Here is an 18,130-nt window from a genome sequence, read left to right on the forward strand (position 1 = left end):
ATAAGTGACACTTTTTATTATAAATTTTTTATTATGTGTATGAGTGTGTCTAATATTGATTGTATGCATTACTTTTTTATTTTTATAATGTCATTTGTGTGAATAATGACATGTGCATGGATGTTTCTGTGTAAAATATAAATATAAAATAATTTTATATAATTTGATAAGTAGAAAATAGAGAGGATTTGTTACATGAGTGTGTATAGTTATCATGTTATAATAACTTTTTGTCATAAAGTTAGAAAAATTCAAGAAAAAAATTGCAAAGTTAGTGATTATTCAAGTACTTGATTGGTTAAGTAAATACGTAGTGAATTATTTTATGTATGAATAAGTGTGGTTGTGTGCGTCAATAATTAATGTTGAGCCAATGAGTTGAGTTTAGTCATTTAATTTAAATATTTTTATAAAAACAATGACAAATATATAATATTAACTGCATAAAAATACTAACATTACTATTTTTGTGTATGTTCTAATAAGTATTACTATTTCTCCAAAAAAAAAAAACTGCATAAAAATAAAAATTTAGACAAACTTAACAAAATAAAATGGTCATAGTTACCTATATTAGCAATAAATACTTATAATAAACTATCGTGTAACAATTCAAAATTTGAAAACTTGTAGAAGGAAATTCTAAAAATTCATGTATTTTTTTTGTCTATAATTCAATATATTCAAGTTCTCTTTTTTATTATTATTTTTTTAAAATTTAAATTTCTTAATGAACCCCCTAAACAAAATTTCTAGAGCCGCCACTGTTCACAAGTCACTACTATTTCACTACTGTTTACTAGCATGCATAAAAGAATCCAAACAAGTGAGCACATAAAAGAGTTCAGACAAAGACAGAATAGATTTTAAGTCATTACTGTTTACCAGCATGTGTAAAAGATTTTAAAAGATTCCCAGACAAACTACTATTCATGAATAGTAAAACTTTTACTGTTCAAGATTCTATAAGATTCTACTGACAAATTAACCTGAGTTCACTTTACCTAACTCAGGTTACTTTTGAAGGCTTACCATGGTTTACTTCATCTTTAAAAGGACAGACTCTGAAGACAAAAGACAAGTCCCAAGTTTTAGGTCCTAATTTCCAAGTTCAATTCTTAGTTCAAAGCTTAGGTCTAAGATAGTTCTCTCTCCCTCCAGAAAGACTTTGGTAATCCTTTCTCTTGTAATCCTGTAACCCTTCCCTTCAGACAGATATAATCTTGTAACCTTTTACAGATTTTACTTTGTAATTTTGTAACTCTTCAGACAATGTTTTATTTTCAAGCTTGTATCAAAGACAGCAGTTTTCAGTTTTAATCAAAGATAAAAGTTTTTATTCAAGTAAGATTTTACTAGTTTCTATTTTCATATTCCATATTTTGTTTTAACTTATTTTGAATATATCTATTTTGCTATTTTCTTCTTTATCATCTATTTTATCAGTGTTTATGCTTCTATATTACTGCTGTGCTCTCTCCTGGGTCAAAAACAATGATAAAATAGATGATAAAGAAGAAAATAGCAAAATAGATATATTCAAAATAAGTTAAAACGAAATATGGAATATGAAAACAGAAACTAGTAAAATCTTACTTGAATAAAAACTTTAGTCTTTGATTAAAACTGAAAACTACTGTCTTTGATATAAGCTTGAAAATAAAACACTGTCTGAAGAGTTACAAAATTACAAAGTAAAATTTGTAAAAGGTTACAAGATTATATCTATCTGAAGGGAAGGGTTACAGGATTACAAGAGAAATGATTACAAAAGTCTTTTCGGAGGGAGAGAGAACTATCTTGGACCTAAGCTTTGAACTAAGAATTGAACTTGGAAATTAGGACCTAAAACTTAGGACCTGTCTTCTGTCTCCGGAGTCTGTCATTTTATAGATGAAGTAAACTATGGTAAGCCTTCAAAAGTATCTTGAGTTAGGTAGAGCGTTTCAAAGTTCGAATAGTAGATGTAAGAGGAGGGGTTGGGAAGGAGGAGGGGTTGCAAAGGCCGACTGAGCAAGGAGGATAATGCAAAATGGTCAGTCGGCCTTTGCAACAATTGGTACCTCTAAACATTTGAAAATATAGTCAACAAAAAGGCTACAACTTTTTTGGCCCATAAGCTTTCTGGTGGGCTTTTGATTGCAATTGATTAGGTCCAATTCCCATCTCAAACCTACTAGCCTCAGTCCATTGGGCTGATATTTGAGATGTTAAAGGGCCTGTTTCGTTTGCCTTCTTTCCTTTTAATTGTTTGTTGATTCTTAAAGTTTCATCAAATATTAATTTTTATAAATTTTCTTCTCCTAGGACCTATGTTGGATCGACTCAAGTTAATGAAATATCATCTTGTGAGCAAGAGAATAGAATTTCGACTAAAAATGAGTAAGATTTTTTTTTTTTTTTTTCAATTATCATTACTAGTTTACTACCACTATCATTTGGAAAAATTCTAGAAGTACTATCAATATTATTACAAAATGCTTATAATTAGTATAATAATAAATTCGGCTTATGTTGTAATTTTTGTAGCTTATCTAGTACTAAATTTTATCATTATAAATTTTAGGTTATTCTATCCTTATCCTTGTACAATTCAACAGATAAAATTTATGTAGAGTTCCATAGTTTCAATACATTAGATTTTTAATTAAATTCAAGTATATAATGGTACTGAACTTAATTATCATTGAAAAAGATTATATTATTTGTGTTTCATTATCATTGAATAAGGTGGCAATTCATGTCAGCGTGTCGGGTTCATATCGTGTTGACTCATGAGCATTCGACTATATACGTCAACCCTAACTTGATATTTATTAAACAGGCCAAGATTCCTCAACCCTAACACAACCTATTTATTAAATGGGTTAGTCGTGTTGACCTGTTTATCAGATTTTATCAAAATGGAAAAAAAAAAAAAAAAAAAAACTAATTTTAGTATTAACCAAATTGATATGAATTATGAAATATCAAACAAATAAATATTTTTAATATAAAATTTAGATCTAACAAGTAACTGCATCACAAATAATCGTTCAAAATTAAAGTATATCTCAATATCATAAATAACCAATCATAATATGTCAAAGAAAATAAACCACAACAACTAATAAGTTTATATACATAAGGTTTGAAGAGTATATTAGTAAAATGTCATTTAATTAAATAGGTTATATAGATAAAACGAGTTCCATGTAATGGACACTAACCCAACCTATTTATTAAACAGGTTAGTCGTGTCAACTCAAATATGACATAAACCCATTAAGTCTCAACTTATAACTTCCTAATTTCATGTTGGATCGTGTTGAGTTCGCGGGTTATGTCCAATTTTGACACCCCTATCATTAAAAGCAATTATGTATTTTAATTTAGGGTAAAATATTATTTTCATTCCTAAACTTTTACAAAAGTTTGTTTTTTGTCCTTAAACTTTCAAAAATCTGTTTTTCATCCCTGAACTTTGTAAAATATTTTACTTTTCATTATTCCATCTATGTCCATTAGTTTATGTCCTATGTGGCCTAACAGAATACTGACATGGTAATTAACTTAGATTAAACCATTTTATTTTTAAAAAAAAATATGGACACATGGCTCACAATGATTAGTAAATATGGATTAAATACTTTAGTGAGACAAATTTACCCCTTAATGATTCTTTCTTCCTTGTTCTCACGAGTCACGACCAACTGCACCAAGCTTCTCTTAGAAGCGATCTCGGCGCCAGCAACAAAAGCAAGGTACAGTTGCACTAACCCGTACCCTCGAGCCCAATGAAATCTTGAGCCCTTGGTTGACAAAAATCCTTTCATTCCGTATTTGCTCATAGATTTGAAAAGAAAATATAACTTGGAGCCCACTACCTTGATTAATTAGTTGATAAGTTTGGATACGCATAAACAACAATTTCTTGAACAGATCAAAAAATAAAAGTATTTTATAGTTTGGGACTTAAAACTTTTGCCTGATTTTAAGCTATATGTGTGCGGCAATACTTCTTGTGAAATGAGTTTGTAGTTGAAGCTATAGCCCTGGAAGGGTTGGGCATTGGGTGTTCAGTTTTCATGTTTGGGCAATGGGGTTTCCAGTTTGGAGATTTTCTATCAGGATTAACTCACGACTGGGGCTAGTGTGAAGGATAAATTTGTCGCACTCAAATATTTAATCCACATGCACGAATCATTGTAAGCCACGTGTTCACATAGATAGAAGGATGAAAAGTAGAATGTTTTGTAAAGTTTAGAAATAAAAAAACAAACTTTTGAAAGTTTAGGAACAAAAAAATAACTTATGAGAAAATTTAGAGACAAAAATAATATTTTAACCTTTAATTTAGTTGAAAATTTTAGTATGTTGCACTTCAAGTAAATATACCTAAATTTTGAGTGGTGTCTTTATCACACACACTCTAGTGTACACACATTGTCTTGTAGATTGTGACTGCATATACTAAGTGTACACTAGAGTATGTGTGATAAAATGGTTTATTCCAAGTCAGTTATCACGTCAGTGCTCTGTTATGCTACATAAGACATAAACTAACAAACATAGATAGAATGATGAAAAGTAGAATGTTTTGTAAAGTTTAGGAATAAAAAACAAACTTTTGAAAATTTAGGAACAAAAAACGAATTTTTGTGAAAGTTTAGAAACGAAAATGATATTTTAGGCTTTAATTTAGTTGAAAATTTAATATGCAATACTTCAAGTAAATATACCTAAATTTTGAGTGGTGTCTTTATCACGCACACTCTAGTATGTGCACTAGTAATTTTCGATCTTCTTATCTTCAGATTTAAAGCCTTGCAAGTGAGTTGCAAACTCACTGAATCTAGCTAACCCTGCTTTTGCCAACAATAGACAACGTCAACGCAAAATTAAGGGTGTGTTTGTTTGGATGTAAAACAAAGTGAACGGAAAATTTTGGAGAGAAAATGAGAAAGAAATTTTTTTTTGATGTGTTGATTGGGTAAAAAGGATGGAAAATAAATGGTGGGACCCAAATGTTTTCTCCTTGGGCCTACCAAAATGTTTTCTCCCCAAAATGGAGAGAAAACTGAGTGGAAATGCATTTTTTCTTAATTGACAAAAATGCCCATATGCATGTGCACATGGACTTCTTCAAGTTGCCTTTATTTATTTATTTATTTTTTAACTAGATGTGATTTTTTTTTTAGGACATGATTTTTTTTTTATATAATAAATTTGGGTGTTTGCTCTTTTTGTGGTTATTTGTCACTTTTTTTGTTTTAATTAGGCATCATTCTTTAACAAGAGTATGTAAATAAATTTATTCAAACTCATTTTTTTCATCCCTCCACTTTTCTACTCCCAAACAAACAAAATGGGGAGAAAATAAAAACCTTTCTATCCTCTAACTTTTTCATCCTAGCTCCCACCAATTTTGATTTTCCCACTTTTCCACATCTCCAACCAAAGGGATCTTAACATATACTCATAACATGTAAATCTCAATTCTCCAACACTAAGAACTAGTCTTCGAGTTCCACAAGTTGCTATCTGGACATTGAAATGTCAAATGTTAAATATTTCTTCCTTTCATTTTTTGGTAAGTAAAAGTTGGTCAGGGCCTCCCATATATAAACCGAAGCCAAACCCACAAGTCTTCCATAAACATAATAACAAACCTAGCTATAGAGCCTATTTCTTTCAAACCCTATCTACTCTCAGTAATACAAGTCCAAGTCCACAATGAATCCCTGTTATTGCTTCAAATTCCTCAACCCTCCACACCCACACACACAAATGTTACGTGTTACAAGTCATCACCCACGCCCCAAGACACATTATCACCTCAATCTTATAACAGCCATTCATACTCAAAATCATAGTTCCAAAACATTCATGCATGGAGACAGAATCCCAGTTCATGCTAACTGTTACAATTTTCAAGCAATGCCACTGAGGACATGTACAAATACAGTAGCAGAAGAAGCAAGAGAAGTGATTGACGAGTTAACCAGAGTGAAAGGTCTTGTCAAGCAAAGAGGTTTGAATGTTTCAAGTTTCAACTACCAGGCAAAGCTTGGGTTTGAATGTTGGTTCGAACTCAATTTCTGGACTAGCGGGTGATTCATTACAGAAGCCTGAACGTTTCAAAATACGTACACTGAATTTGGGAGGGGCCACCACCAAGGTTGAGCACAAATAAATCTGTGAATTTATCAAATTATTGATGATGTTAATATACCAGATCCCTCAAGTTGTATCTGGAACGAGAATTGTAAAAACAATTTAGACTTTTGGAAATGACGGAATTATAATTGATGGATTGAAATTTCCTCCATTATAGCAATAGAACAAAAGATTGGTAGACAGCAATTTCAAATTACTTGATAGTTATCAACTATACCGGTTTTCTCTTTGCAAGAAAATGGCGGGCGGTTTTTGATGTTGGGAAATGCCAATATGTCTACATGCATGTTTCTGCTCAACTTGCATTGAATACTAATGGAGTTAATGGGCAAACTGACTGTTTTGTTTGTATTTTTTAACAAGTTTTGACCCTAAGGGGGAAGAAGGAGATTTGAAATTTTTTATTTCATAACACGTCATCCACAATCAATTAGATATGCTATCCCTTGAAGTTAATAGGAAAATCGATTAATGGTTTGGATAGTACAAAATTTGCTCTATATCTGCCACACATTGGATTATGATTATGTGTCGTAAGGTGTATTGAATTTTTACTAAAATTATTATATGGTGTTTCCTCATTGGGGGGTAGAACCTAACTTTTAGGTTGTGACAAGTTCAAATTTGAACTCATTGCCCTATCAATCTATTTGTGAAACATATATTATGAAAGAAATGATGTATATACTAAATATCTGTATGAGATAATTATTGATATAGACAATTTACTAAACTATGACATTAATGGGCGAACATAGTATTTCCACTTTCCTATTTACCAAGTAGAGTCTCACAAAATCTTTCTTCTTTGTCTTCAATTACATCCAAAAATGACTTTTATGACCATGATTGATCATTGGTTGTCCCTGGATTCCATTATCAAGAAATGCATCTACAGCTTCTTGTGCCAATTTCTCCGGTGCCCCTGTAAGCAACATCACACTCATTGCAATTTTGAGGGCCAGGGCGCAGATGGGTTTCAGCCCATCAAAAGCCGATAGTCCTTCTGACCAGGCTAGACACATGCTACTATGCTACCATACTTGCAAGCTAATAAATGGCCTAGTCTAGTTTGGGCCTAGCTAGAGAATTGAACTTAACCCTGTGGATAAATTAACCCAATTGGTCCGGTCCCTGTGAAATTTTTCTCTCCAACCAATGGAGATATCAAAGATCTCATTTCTAAGAAATTGTAAGCGACAAGCAATATTGCATAGTGCAGCTAAGAGCCTAAGATCAGGATGGATCTTTGTCCAGATTTTTAAGGATCATTTTCTTCATCAATATTACAATTTCAGCGCCTAAGTCCTTGTGCTTCTTATCCCTAAGACTTGCTTGCTCAGTATGGATTGCCCCAAGGAAAAATTAATAACGTGATGTGGTCAGCACTCACCACCCATCCAATTGATATGATTTTTAGCAACAAAATATGGTACAATCGTATCTATTTTGGACTGTTACATTGTCTCATACGATGATTGTCTTCCATTTCTTTGTCTCGTTCTTTTTCTGTGTTCTTAGTTATCATTTTCATTCATTGAAAACATATGTATTGGCTAGACTTCAAAGTCATGGAATAAGAAAAGCAGGAAAAATAGTGTTTGAAGCTGTGGAGGTATAGTGTAATAGTTCTAACATGACATTAAAAGTTGAAGTTCGTTACTCTTGCTTTCACAAATCACAACCCAAGAAAAAGAACAAAAGAAAAAGAAAAGCATGAAGATAGGATTGCCAATTTGCAATTCCAAGTAAAATATTCAATGATACTTGTCAAATTCTTGCAAGGAAGTGGTAGGCAGGTTTATGATGTTTGTGATAATGAATATTCGTACATTTTTCAATTACTTTGAATCTGCGTAGTTTACAGTGCAAATATCAAATTGATTGGACGCTTTGAATGATATGGAATTTTATCTTAATAATTGTATAAGAATTGAGAAATACATCTGAATGAAGTAAACATAATTTAAGTGGATTTCACCCATCTGTTTGTTTGTTTTCTAGGGGAGGCGTTAAATCAGATGTCAAACCGGTAAATTAGGGCTATCATAGATATAATGCATTGATAATCCGTACTACATTATCATTTAAGTCAGTATGTGTTTTTGTAAAATATTTTATCAAATTTAACCACATAGTACTTGCAAACAAACACCTAAAAATAAGAAAATACTTTCCGAATAATATTTTACTTCAAAACAATTAAATAAAGCATAAAATAAAAGATATTTATACGTAATTCAACTCATTTAGTTAGAATAAAACCTTGTTGGATTTGTCCATTTATTTAGATTAATTAAAATAACCAGGTTATGAAAGGAAAATGGTCCAAAATCTTGTAATTCAATAATATAGTCAGATTCTTCCAATTAAAAGGTCTAGGGCTCGAATCTACTATCATTCACTTAAAAATCTATAAATAAAAAAGAAGAAGAAACAAAGGCAAGTGGGGAGGTGGAAGTCTGACCTAACCTTTCATATTGGGAGGCACACTTTTGAATTGGGTGAGAAAGAAAGCATATACGGATAAGCTGATGTGTCAATTGTCCTTGCATATTTTATTTTATACCCATTTCTTAATGGTCTATTAACTATCTTTTTATTTAGAGAGAGTTTTAACTTATAGTATCCGTACCTAACGGTTGTTTTTTTTCTTTTAATCATCAAATCAAGACACCAATAAATCTTTTGGTGTAGACGAGAATCGAACTTCAGATCTCTTATTCAACAACAAAAGAGTTTACTAATTGAGTTAACTGATACCCACGGTTTACTAACTACCTATTTATTGAGGACAAAACAATAGGCAAATAAGTAAATTAGCTTATAACTTCTGAATGTACATGAATACAATTAAAAATAATCACAATTATATCTAATAAGTAATAAATTGTATACATTCATAAGGTTGCAAAAATTGTATACATAAATTGTACAATAAATAGGTTGCAAAAATTGTACATATTCATAAGGTTGCAAAAATTTGAAAGTGAATACAATTGACACAAAATTAAAGTGCAATCATATATTTTCAAATTTTAGTACTTATTTCAAAAGCTAGTTATTAAGAAATTATGAATGTAACAATTTCATCATTTTTCTAACGTTCTATGCTTTTATGTTAGATAAAGGATCCTTGAAACATAAAATTTATATCTTTTCATTCAATTGCTAATTAAGGGGCTTTTCTTTTTCTTTTTCTTTCTTCCTTTTTTTTTGGGGGGTATTTTGCTAGATAATATATTTCTTAGGGGGAAAAACCATAATCTATAGTGGAACATATATTGATTGGGCTCTCAGAGATGGCATTATGAGAAGCAGATTTAGATCGCTTAAACTTCTTAGGTTAACTTTACCATAGGGTTCAAAAAAACTAATCAATCTATTTTTAAATGAGTTGCTTACATTCTACTACATAATTAATAATTTAAGTAGATATAAAATGGTGATAGACTAATCGAACCTTGGGTTGGTTTAGTTACAAACTCACAATCCTTTCTGGGACAAGATTTATGATTGCATGCAATGCTACGCGGACCTTTCTCCCAAGTTTTTTGGCTAAGGCTCCATTTAGTTGGGAATATGGAAAAGTCCTTTTAAATATCCACCCATTTTCTCCCCTATCTCTCCATTTTGGAGAAATTCTGTTTCATGGGCCCAAGTGGAAAATCAGCCCGCATTTTCTCTCCTCAATCAAATTGTGGAAAAAAAACTAATTCCCCCACTCTCCCCAATTTTTTCTTTTTCATCTTTCCTTTTCTCACTCCAACCGAACATAGTAGTAGCGATCAAATTCCCACCATTAGTATAACTTACGCCTAGTCACTTCTAGGAAATTCAATTTTCATAAAAGTCCCTTGACCATTTAATTAATTCTAATACTCAATAACACTGAATTTGCATCTTCAAAGAATCCTAAAATAACAAAATAAAATGTATGCTCACATTACGAGAACTCTTGCCTTTTAAATTTCTTTCACTCATGCCTTTTTTAGATCTCTAGGTTTTATGAAAGTTTAAATAATAGTTTTATTAATCTTTGTTTGTCTATTCGGATTAAAATCCTCAAGAGTTTTATTATAACTTTATCATGAAATTTGTAATCATATCCATCAATTTTGAAATAAGTATATTGGATTTTGCCATATCATTTTCAACCAAATGTTAGTTATACCATTTTGTATTTATTTATGTAGCCAAATCTAATAAACTCATTTTAAAATTTATAAATATGATTTTAAGAATTCCATGGGGAGTTAACCGTAATAATTCTGAAGTATCTTATACCCCCTCCAAAACCTTTATATTGAGGGATCCTATTCCTAAGCCAATTATCCCTCATCCTATGTATTGAGTGACCTCATTCCTACAATACCAACGTGTTTCAACATTTTAGGGGTGTTTGAAACATTTAGGACTTCTTTGTATGTTTATTTATTAAAAAAGTGGGGACAGATTATATATGGAAACGGTTTAAAATTAAACTATAGATTTTAAAATGTTTTTCAATTAAAACTCTATTGTTTTATTAAAAAAAAAAATTCAATTCACTCAATTAAAGAGTTACTATTTAAGTTAAAGTAGTGACCAATCAAGTAAATTGAATATGACCATTGCACACCCTTAATGCAATGGTCACTCCACAAGTATAATTTTTTGTAGGGTATGGGAGTAAGGGCTGGGCTAAAGTAGAATTTCTATCTTATATAAAAAATAAAAAAATAAAAATAAAAAAGTAAATTAAATATGATTTTCTCAACAAATAAAAAAGGTAAGGATAAAGTTTAGTTACAAAATTGGTTGTAATCTTAAATTATAACCTTACTCAATATCTTTTTATTGAGGGTGAATTTTGATAATTCTATCATTAGATTACATCTTCTTCTTATATTCTCCATATTTGCAAAATTTCTAGAAAATTAAATATTAATAATTATGTCATCAATAAATTGTTTAAATTGCAAGTTTTTATAATTTAAAATTATTCATAAAATATAAACTTATAGATCATATAGTAAATAATATTCAATTAACACAAAATTTGACATGTATGTTAAGAGCATAAAGAACATTTAATTTAATGATTAGATTTTCAAAATATGTAGTATTATTTATTTTATTGAGCAGAATTATAACCTTAGATTATAATCAATTTTGTAACTAAATTTTGTCTAAAAAATAAATTAAATATGAGATTTGTTTGGACATTAAGAGAACCGACATATGAAGACTATGTGGCATTTTATTGAGAAAAAAATCACAAAACAGTCACGTCTTTATTAAACTGTATTTAATTTTTTTTGAATATTTTGAGTTGTTTTGTTAGACTTTTGGGTGTCAAAGTGTCACATCGAAGAATTTTTTGTGTCTACATAGATTATAAATTACAACTACTTTTTGTTAATTGTACTCATTGAGAAAGAAAATTGAACTCATTTTTAAAAAATCATTATTCAATTAAAGCTTTTTTCTTTTAAGTTTGGGATTTAATTTGAAACCACCCAAACTATATGGAAAATTTTATAACTATTCACAATCACGTTAATTATCAAATCAGTTCGTAAGTTTTTTACTATAAAAATTATAGTAAATTTAGTATCTTTCTTTTATTTTTTAACATCTTAGTAACATCAATATATTCTTTTCTATTTGCATAAAGTAAATAAATACTCCTAATTCCTAACCTCACAAAACTTTATCATATATGCATCAAACTTGCCCAAAATGTATCTTTAGCAAGATTAGAAGTAGGAGAACTACTTAACCTAAAATGGTGATGTCATTGGTTACTATCTTGACGATTTCATAATTTGGGTATTTAATTAAGACAGTTGTGTTATGGTTGTATTAATCTATAGCCTTCAATTGATTGGCTAAGCCGCAATTCACTAGTTAACTATGATGGCCTACCTCATGTCATCGGAAGGCATGAATAGGAGAAGCATAACCTCTTAATTTGCATGTTCAATAAAGGTGATAATTAGCCTTTTTGTGGTGCTTAACCATCGTTTTATGCTTAATTATGATTTTCTTGACTTCCACCATTAATGGATCTCTGCCTACTGTCCATAAAAAAATTTATATAACAAAATTGGTACTTTGCCAAATTCACTACTAACCTATGTAGTATTAGATAAGTTTGGTCAGATAATAAAGTCTTTGATAATTGAATAAGATATTTAGGGTTCAAACTCCACATACATAAAAAATTAATTGGTGTCTTAATCTGATAATAAAAAATACAATAATAAAAAATAAACGTCATAGATTGAAACTCTAATAAAAAAATAAATAAAAACAAAAAGATAAGCTTGTTTTTTGTCTAAGACTGCGTAATCATAGAAAACAGACCCTCTAAATTGAAACTCTATTTAAAAAAATAAAATAGAAGAACAAGAAGATAAGCTTGTTTCTTAATTCTTATCTAGTCCTGCTTAAATGTCTTACTGTGTGACTGTGTGACTGGGCCACACATGCAGCCAGAGTAATTGTAAGCACACTTTCTAAGGTTTGTTTAGACATCACTCATGATAATGGAGTACTGGTACGTAGAAACCTAATGACATTGGCGGCTGTGGTATAGAAATTTTAGTCGTTAATAATAATAAAAGACCTTCATATTGATGTGATTTATTTAAAAATAATAACTTGAGAGCACATTGTGTATAAAAAAAAAGTTGGGGGGAAAGCCAAATAAGAATGAGAAACCTATTAACAAAAATATATATATATATATATATATATATATATTAGTATTCAGTAAACTAATTAGATGGGAGCTATGGATTTTTGTTAATTTAACTAGTAAAATTTCTGATTGTTAAATAAAATATTTGAGGTTCAATCCCCGTCTACACCAAAAATTGATTAGTGTCTTAATTTGATAATAAGAAATATCATCAGAAGCAGACGTCATAGGTTAAAATTCTAAAAAAATAAAAATTAAAAATTAAATGGAAAACTAAGAAGTTTGCACCGGCTTACCATTCAACTTCTAGTTACGATGTAGGGTGGAAATTGCTTACAATATGCCTATCTATAGTCTCAATTTGGGACTTAATTATACCGATCGGTTTTCAAGCTTTCATCATATTGGCACGACAAAAACGAAAATTACTTACTGAGGCTGACGGCTTATGTTTTGGACAGCATATCTGGATATAATATTACTAGAGTATTACATAATTTTAATTTTATAGGTCTTCAGGGTCCATACCCATCATACTTTTCATGGTCAAACACTTTTTATTACTTGCACAATACTCCTACTTTCTTATATTATATAGACTCATATTGTGTATTTATATAAATAGGTCTCTTTTAGACAATTTTTCACATGATACAATATACAAATATTGTTAGGGCCAAAAATCATTAATCCATGTGGCGTGCTAGGGGATAGACATCTGGAAAAATATATATATACAGGCACATGACACATGCTAGTTGTTGCACAATTAATACTCCTACTTTTTTTATATTATATAGATTTATATTGTGTGTTTATATAAATAGCTAGGTCTCTTTTAGACAATTTTGCACATGATACAATATACAATATTGTTATGGCAAAAAATCATTAATCCATGTGGCGTGCTAGGGGATAGACACCTGGAAAAAAAATATATATACACAGGCACATGACACATGCTAGTTGACACAATCAACAAGGAAGCAGTTGCCTCAAACAATTATAAGAGGTTGTTGAGACCTATTGGTAGCGCAACACAAGTTATTGAGATGCAACAAGGAAGCAACATGTGGAAAGCACAATTGAGAATAACCGCTATAGTCTCAAGTATAAATCATGGCTTATTTTACAAGAAAAAAAAATACTAGAACACAACATAATTTATAGAGATAATTTGTAATCAATTTCCTAGAATATATGTTAGTTCATAGGATATTTGCGAGGAATTTGTATTTGTAAGTGCTTCATTTGTAACTTGCAATCTTGTTCAATGAAGTTTAGTTAAGTTTGATGCGGTCTTTAGTTGTTAGTTTAGGTTTAATATAAATTTGTGCTAGCTTTCATTAGTTTGATGTTAGAATCATGACTTAAGATTTGATTTTAGGGGTGTCTATGCCACCCAGGAACTTGACCTAACTGCCTGGATCCAAACCGCCCATTGCCCGAATTGACTACTTTGACAGTCAGCAACAAGTCCCTATCCTCAGAATCCAAAATCGCCAAGTCGGTTGGCGGATTTCCTCCTCCAAAACCCGAGCCACCCGACTGACCATAAAAACCAAGAAATCTGACAATATTTGACTTTTTTCGACAATGATTTACTCAAAATCTACTAGATCTGACAAGATCTCCACCAAATATGGCAAGATCTCAATAAATCTAGTGAGGACTTTTTGGATCTAACGAGATCTCACCGAATTCAAGCAATTTCTATTGTTCCTCTACGGTTGTCAGTTTGACCAACTCAACCCCCACCCGATGCTTTATCTAACCAATCAAAACTGAATTCCTTGCCGATTGGCAGTAGGCCTGGAAATCCTGAACCTGATTTGGCCAGGACAGTTGCAGTTTTGGCATAAAACCAACTCGTGGACACCCTTATTTGATTTTCTTTAGTTTACTTCTAACCAATTCACTTTTATCCAATTTATTTTGAATCAGAGCACTTCAAGTTATTCTATTTAGGAATAATCCACTTCAAACTAGATTAGTTCGAATCAATGTCCTCATAAATAACTTAGATTTAATTAGAAATTGAGCTTAGTCTCTTAGGAATTGTAGTTGCTTTAGTTTCTTGTCTTTTAGCCTTCATTTGGGAAGCGCGTTTCCTAGAAGAAGCGTTTTTCTATATGGATCCTGTACACTGTTCACAGAACCCATAAGCACTTTCATTCCGCAACTTTTTTTTTTTTTTTAAACTAGGTCATACGGCACTATTCATATATTTAAAAATTATTTTGTTACAGTGTTTTTAGTTTTCAACAATAAACAGTATCCAAATATACCCTTATTATTAACTTATCATTTCCCACCAAAAAAAAAAAGTCCTTTTGATTGAGATATTTTCAAATTGGGTTTTCAGTTCAAGTTTCACTTCTAACAACCTTCCAACATTAATAAGAAACCAAACTAAATCAAACCAACATAATTATTGTTACAAAGACATCTATCTTCGTGCCAAAGGAGTAGTTGCTAATATTAGGCATCTCAAACTAATATTTTAAGCTTTATTTAAAACCTTTAATCTTAACAAAGCTCCATCTTCTTAGTGCTAATTAAGATTAATTCCATTTGGGTGCGTATTAAAACTTTATAGTATTGAAATTTTATATATATAATTTCATCCCTCTCCAATCTCCATGCTTCCCACTAAGTTCTCTCACTCCCATCTCTTTGCACTCTCACTTCCAAAACTAAAAACTACCATATTTCATGGATGCCCCTACACCTACGATGCATGACTTTGTGGACCCCTTTGGAAAGGTCGAAGCAAGGTAAAGGGTCAACATCTATCTCGACATTCCTTGAAAACTATCACCACTATTGGAGTGCCACGTAGAGGAACCAAACTAGTGAGAATGACACGTCAACAAAGGGTAAGGTAGGCCATAACCTTTTTGGGGAGTTCCATATCCTAAAAATCACGAAAATGTATGGCCAGAAAGAAATCCTAAAAATGTAAACTAAGGGTTAGTAGAATAATATATCAAACCCTCAAATCAATGTCTTGAGTGTTCTTTTGACTAAGCCTCTCAACTTGCTTTTCTTTACCAAACCACCATTCATGATATTTGCCTTTGGAACCTCGAGGCACTGAATAATTTATTCAAGGTGAAGCATCTAAACAACTTTGGGATTATAAACTATCCATTCCATTTTCAATGCAATCAAAAAACCTTATATGATCAAGGCGTATTTGGCTTGATTTTTGCTTCTAGTTCTGAAGAAGTTCAAGAGGAGTAGACGTGGTGGTGATGACTCATATCGTGCGGTAATTTTATATAGTTGGTGCATGATGCAAATCGATATGCTGTTTATGATTCAGTTAACAGAAATATATATATATATATATATTGATTTTGCTGAAGGTTCTATGCATCTTTTTCCTCAAATATCTCATGGATTCTTTTAATATTCTCTGTGTGGAAGTTGGTAGTTGCAAATTCAGTTGGTGGCAGTTAAGGGCAATAATGGACGACTTCATGGACACAAATTTCTTGCCAAAACTTTCTGCTGCATAGTGCATACTTTACTTGAATTTCAATCAAATTATGGTAACCTGAAATCACAAGGCTTTCGCTTCAAAAAGAAATCACTAGGCTTTATATTAATTTTGGAGATGAATTTATGCCCTCGAGGATTGGAAAATAAGAAGTTTTCAGACCCTTATGAAATAAACTCAAGCTGCTCCAGGATTTATATAAAAAAGTTTTTATCATTCACACATTGTCCAAACCTTGAAGCCTGAAAGATGCAGACAGAGAAATTCCCAATACAGATAACACTGTACAAGTTATTTAACAAACAAACCACTCTCACACGCATTTTATGTTGTCTTCTCTTGCATTCTACCTTTCCAATGCAAACTCCCTCATATATTATTTATATTATAAATAAAGGTTTTTTTTTATTTTTTATTTTTATGGTAGAAAATATTGCATATTATATGTTATTTGAAGATACGTAGTGGACTAAGGAAATTTCCAGAGGTTGTGATCAGTGTGATCCTCAATGTTTTCTGCATCCCCAGCAATGTCATAGCGAGGAGGGCTAAGCATCATCCCTTCAGCCATATTGACAAGAACATTTGGCATGTCAAAGATCAAATCCTCATCAACAAATTCACCAAGTTTTGGTTGTTGCATCTCACCTGTGCGTTGAGCCCCATGACCTTCATTCCCAGTTGAGACATCTATTCCAGCCCCAATAGCAGAGGCAGCCGCCCCAATAGCAGAGGCCGCGGAGGCTGCAGCCGCTTGGATATCACGTGGGGATGTGGAAGCAGGCACGGGCAAAGACGAGGCAGAGTTGGGAAAGTTAAGTTCAGCATATTGGCCCTTAAGAGCAAGAGCTGCTACATCATAAGCCACTGCAGCCATTTCAGGAGTAGGAAATGTGCCTAGCCAAATCCTATTAGGCTTCCTTGGCTCACGAATTTCCGACACCCATTTGCCACTACTGCGGCGCCTTACTCCACGGTAAACTGGGTGGCGGCCACTAGCCGGAGGTGCTGCCCCAGCAGTCACAGAGGCATTGCTGCTACTGCTAGAACTGCTAGAACTTGTGTTTGTGGATGATTGTGGATAATGCTGCATGGTTTTTTTTTCCTTTTCACTAAGGTAAGGAAGATTGGCGGGAAGTTGGGATTGGTTCGTTGAAGGATGAGGGAAGCCATTTATGGGGATGGAAATTTAGGGCAAAATATCGTTGCAGAGCAAGGTATTCAGAGATGAAAGTGCAAACCAGTTGTTTGTGAACTGCGTTCGCTGAGGATTGGGGTGTAAGACAGCCTTTGTGTTGGACATCTGGGTTGGACTACGTTGTTTGCAGAAAAATAATATTAATAATTAATACTAATAACTATCTTAATTAACGTCAAGAACAGTAACGCTAATGAGCATTATGCAGTGTAAGTGTATCACTTTTTCTAACAAAGATTTGATTTTAATAACGAGGTGCGTTTTTCCAAATTGATCAACCCACCCAAAAGAGTGAAACAGCAAGTGGATGATGACATGAGGGCATGGGATGGTTCAGTAACTTAGTAAACATATATATGCAACATGTAAAAGTAGGGTTTTGGCTTCTATAAATCCATTATGTGTTCTATGGTTATAATTGACGAGACATCACTTCTTTTAGATTGCCATTATTATTACCAACTCAAGGCCATTAAGCCATTCAGGTAAAGTAAAAAAATCTGCGGTTCTAAAATGACACCTCTATTGAAATGACTTCTCATCGAGTAAAATAAATAAATTTGAGCCTCACTACTCCAAA

The 18,130-nt window shown here is 31.8% G+C and overlaps 1 protein-coding gene across 1 annotated transcript; it reads right to left on the reverse strand.

The window, feature by feature from the left end:
• Positions 1-16,606: 16,606 nt before the first annotated feature.
• LOC112027537 (ethylene-responsive transcription factor ERF024) lies at positions 16,607-17,445 on the reverse strand. The gene has a single exon (XM_024060197.2). It carries the CDS (start codon positions 17,443-17,445, stop codon positions 16,822-16,824), a length of 624 nt encoding a protein of 207 aa, XP_023915965.1. The 3' UTR covers positions 16,607-16,821.
• Positions 17,446-18,130: the final 685 nt, after the last annotated feature.

Source organism: Quercus suber, unplaced genomic scaffold (genome assembly GCF_002906115.3).
Source record: "Quercus suber isolate HL8 unplaced genomic scaffold, Cork oak 2.0 scaffold_505, whole genome shotgun sequence".
Classification (NCBI taxonomy): Eukaryota; Viridiplantae; Streptophyta; class Magnoliopsida; order Fagales; family Fagaceae; genus Quercus; species Quercus suber.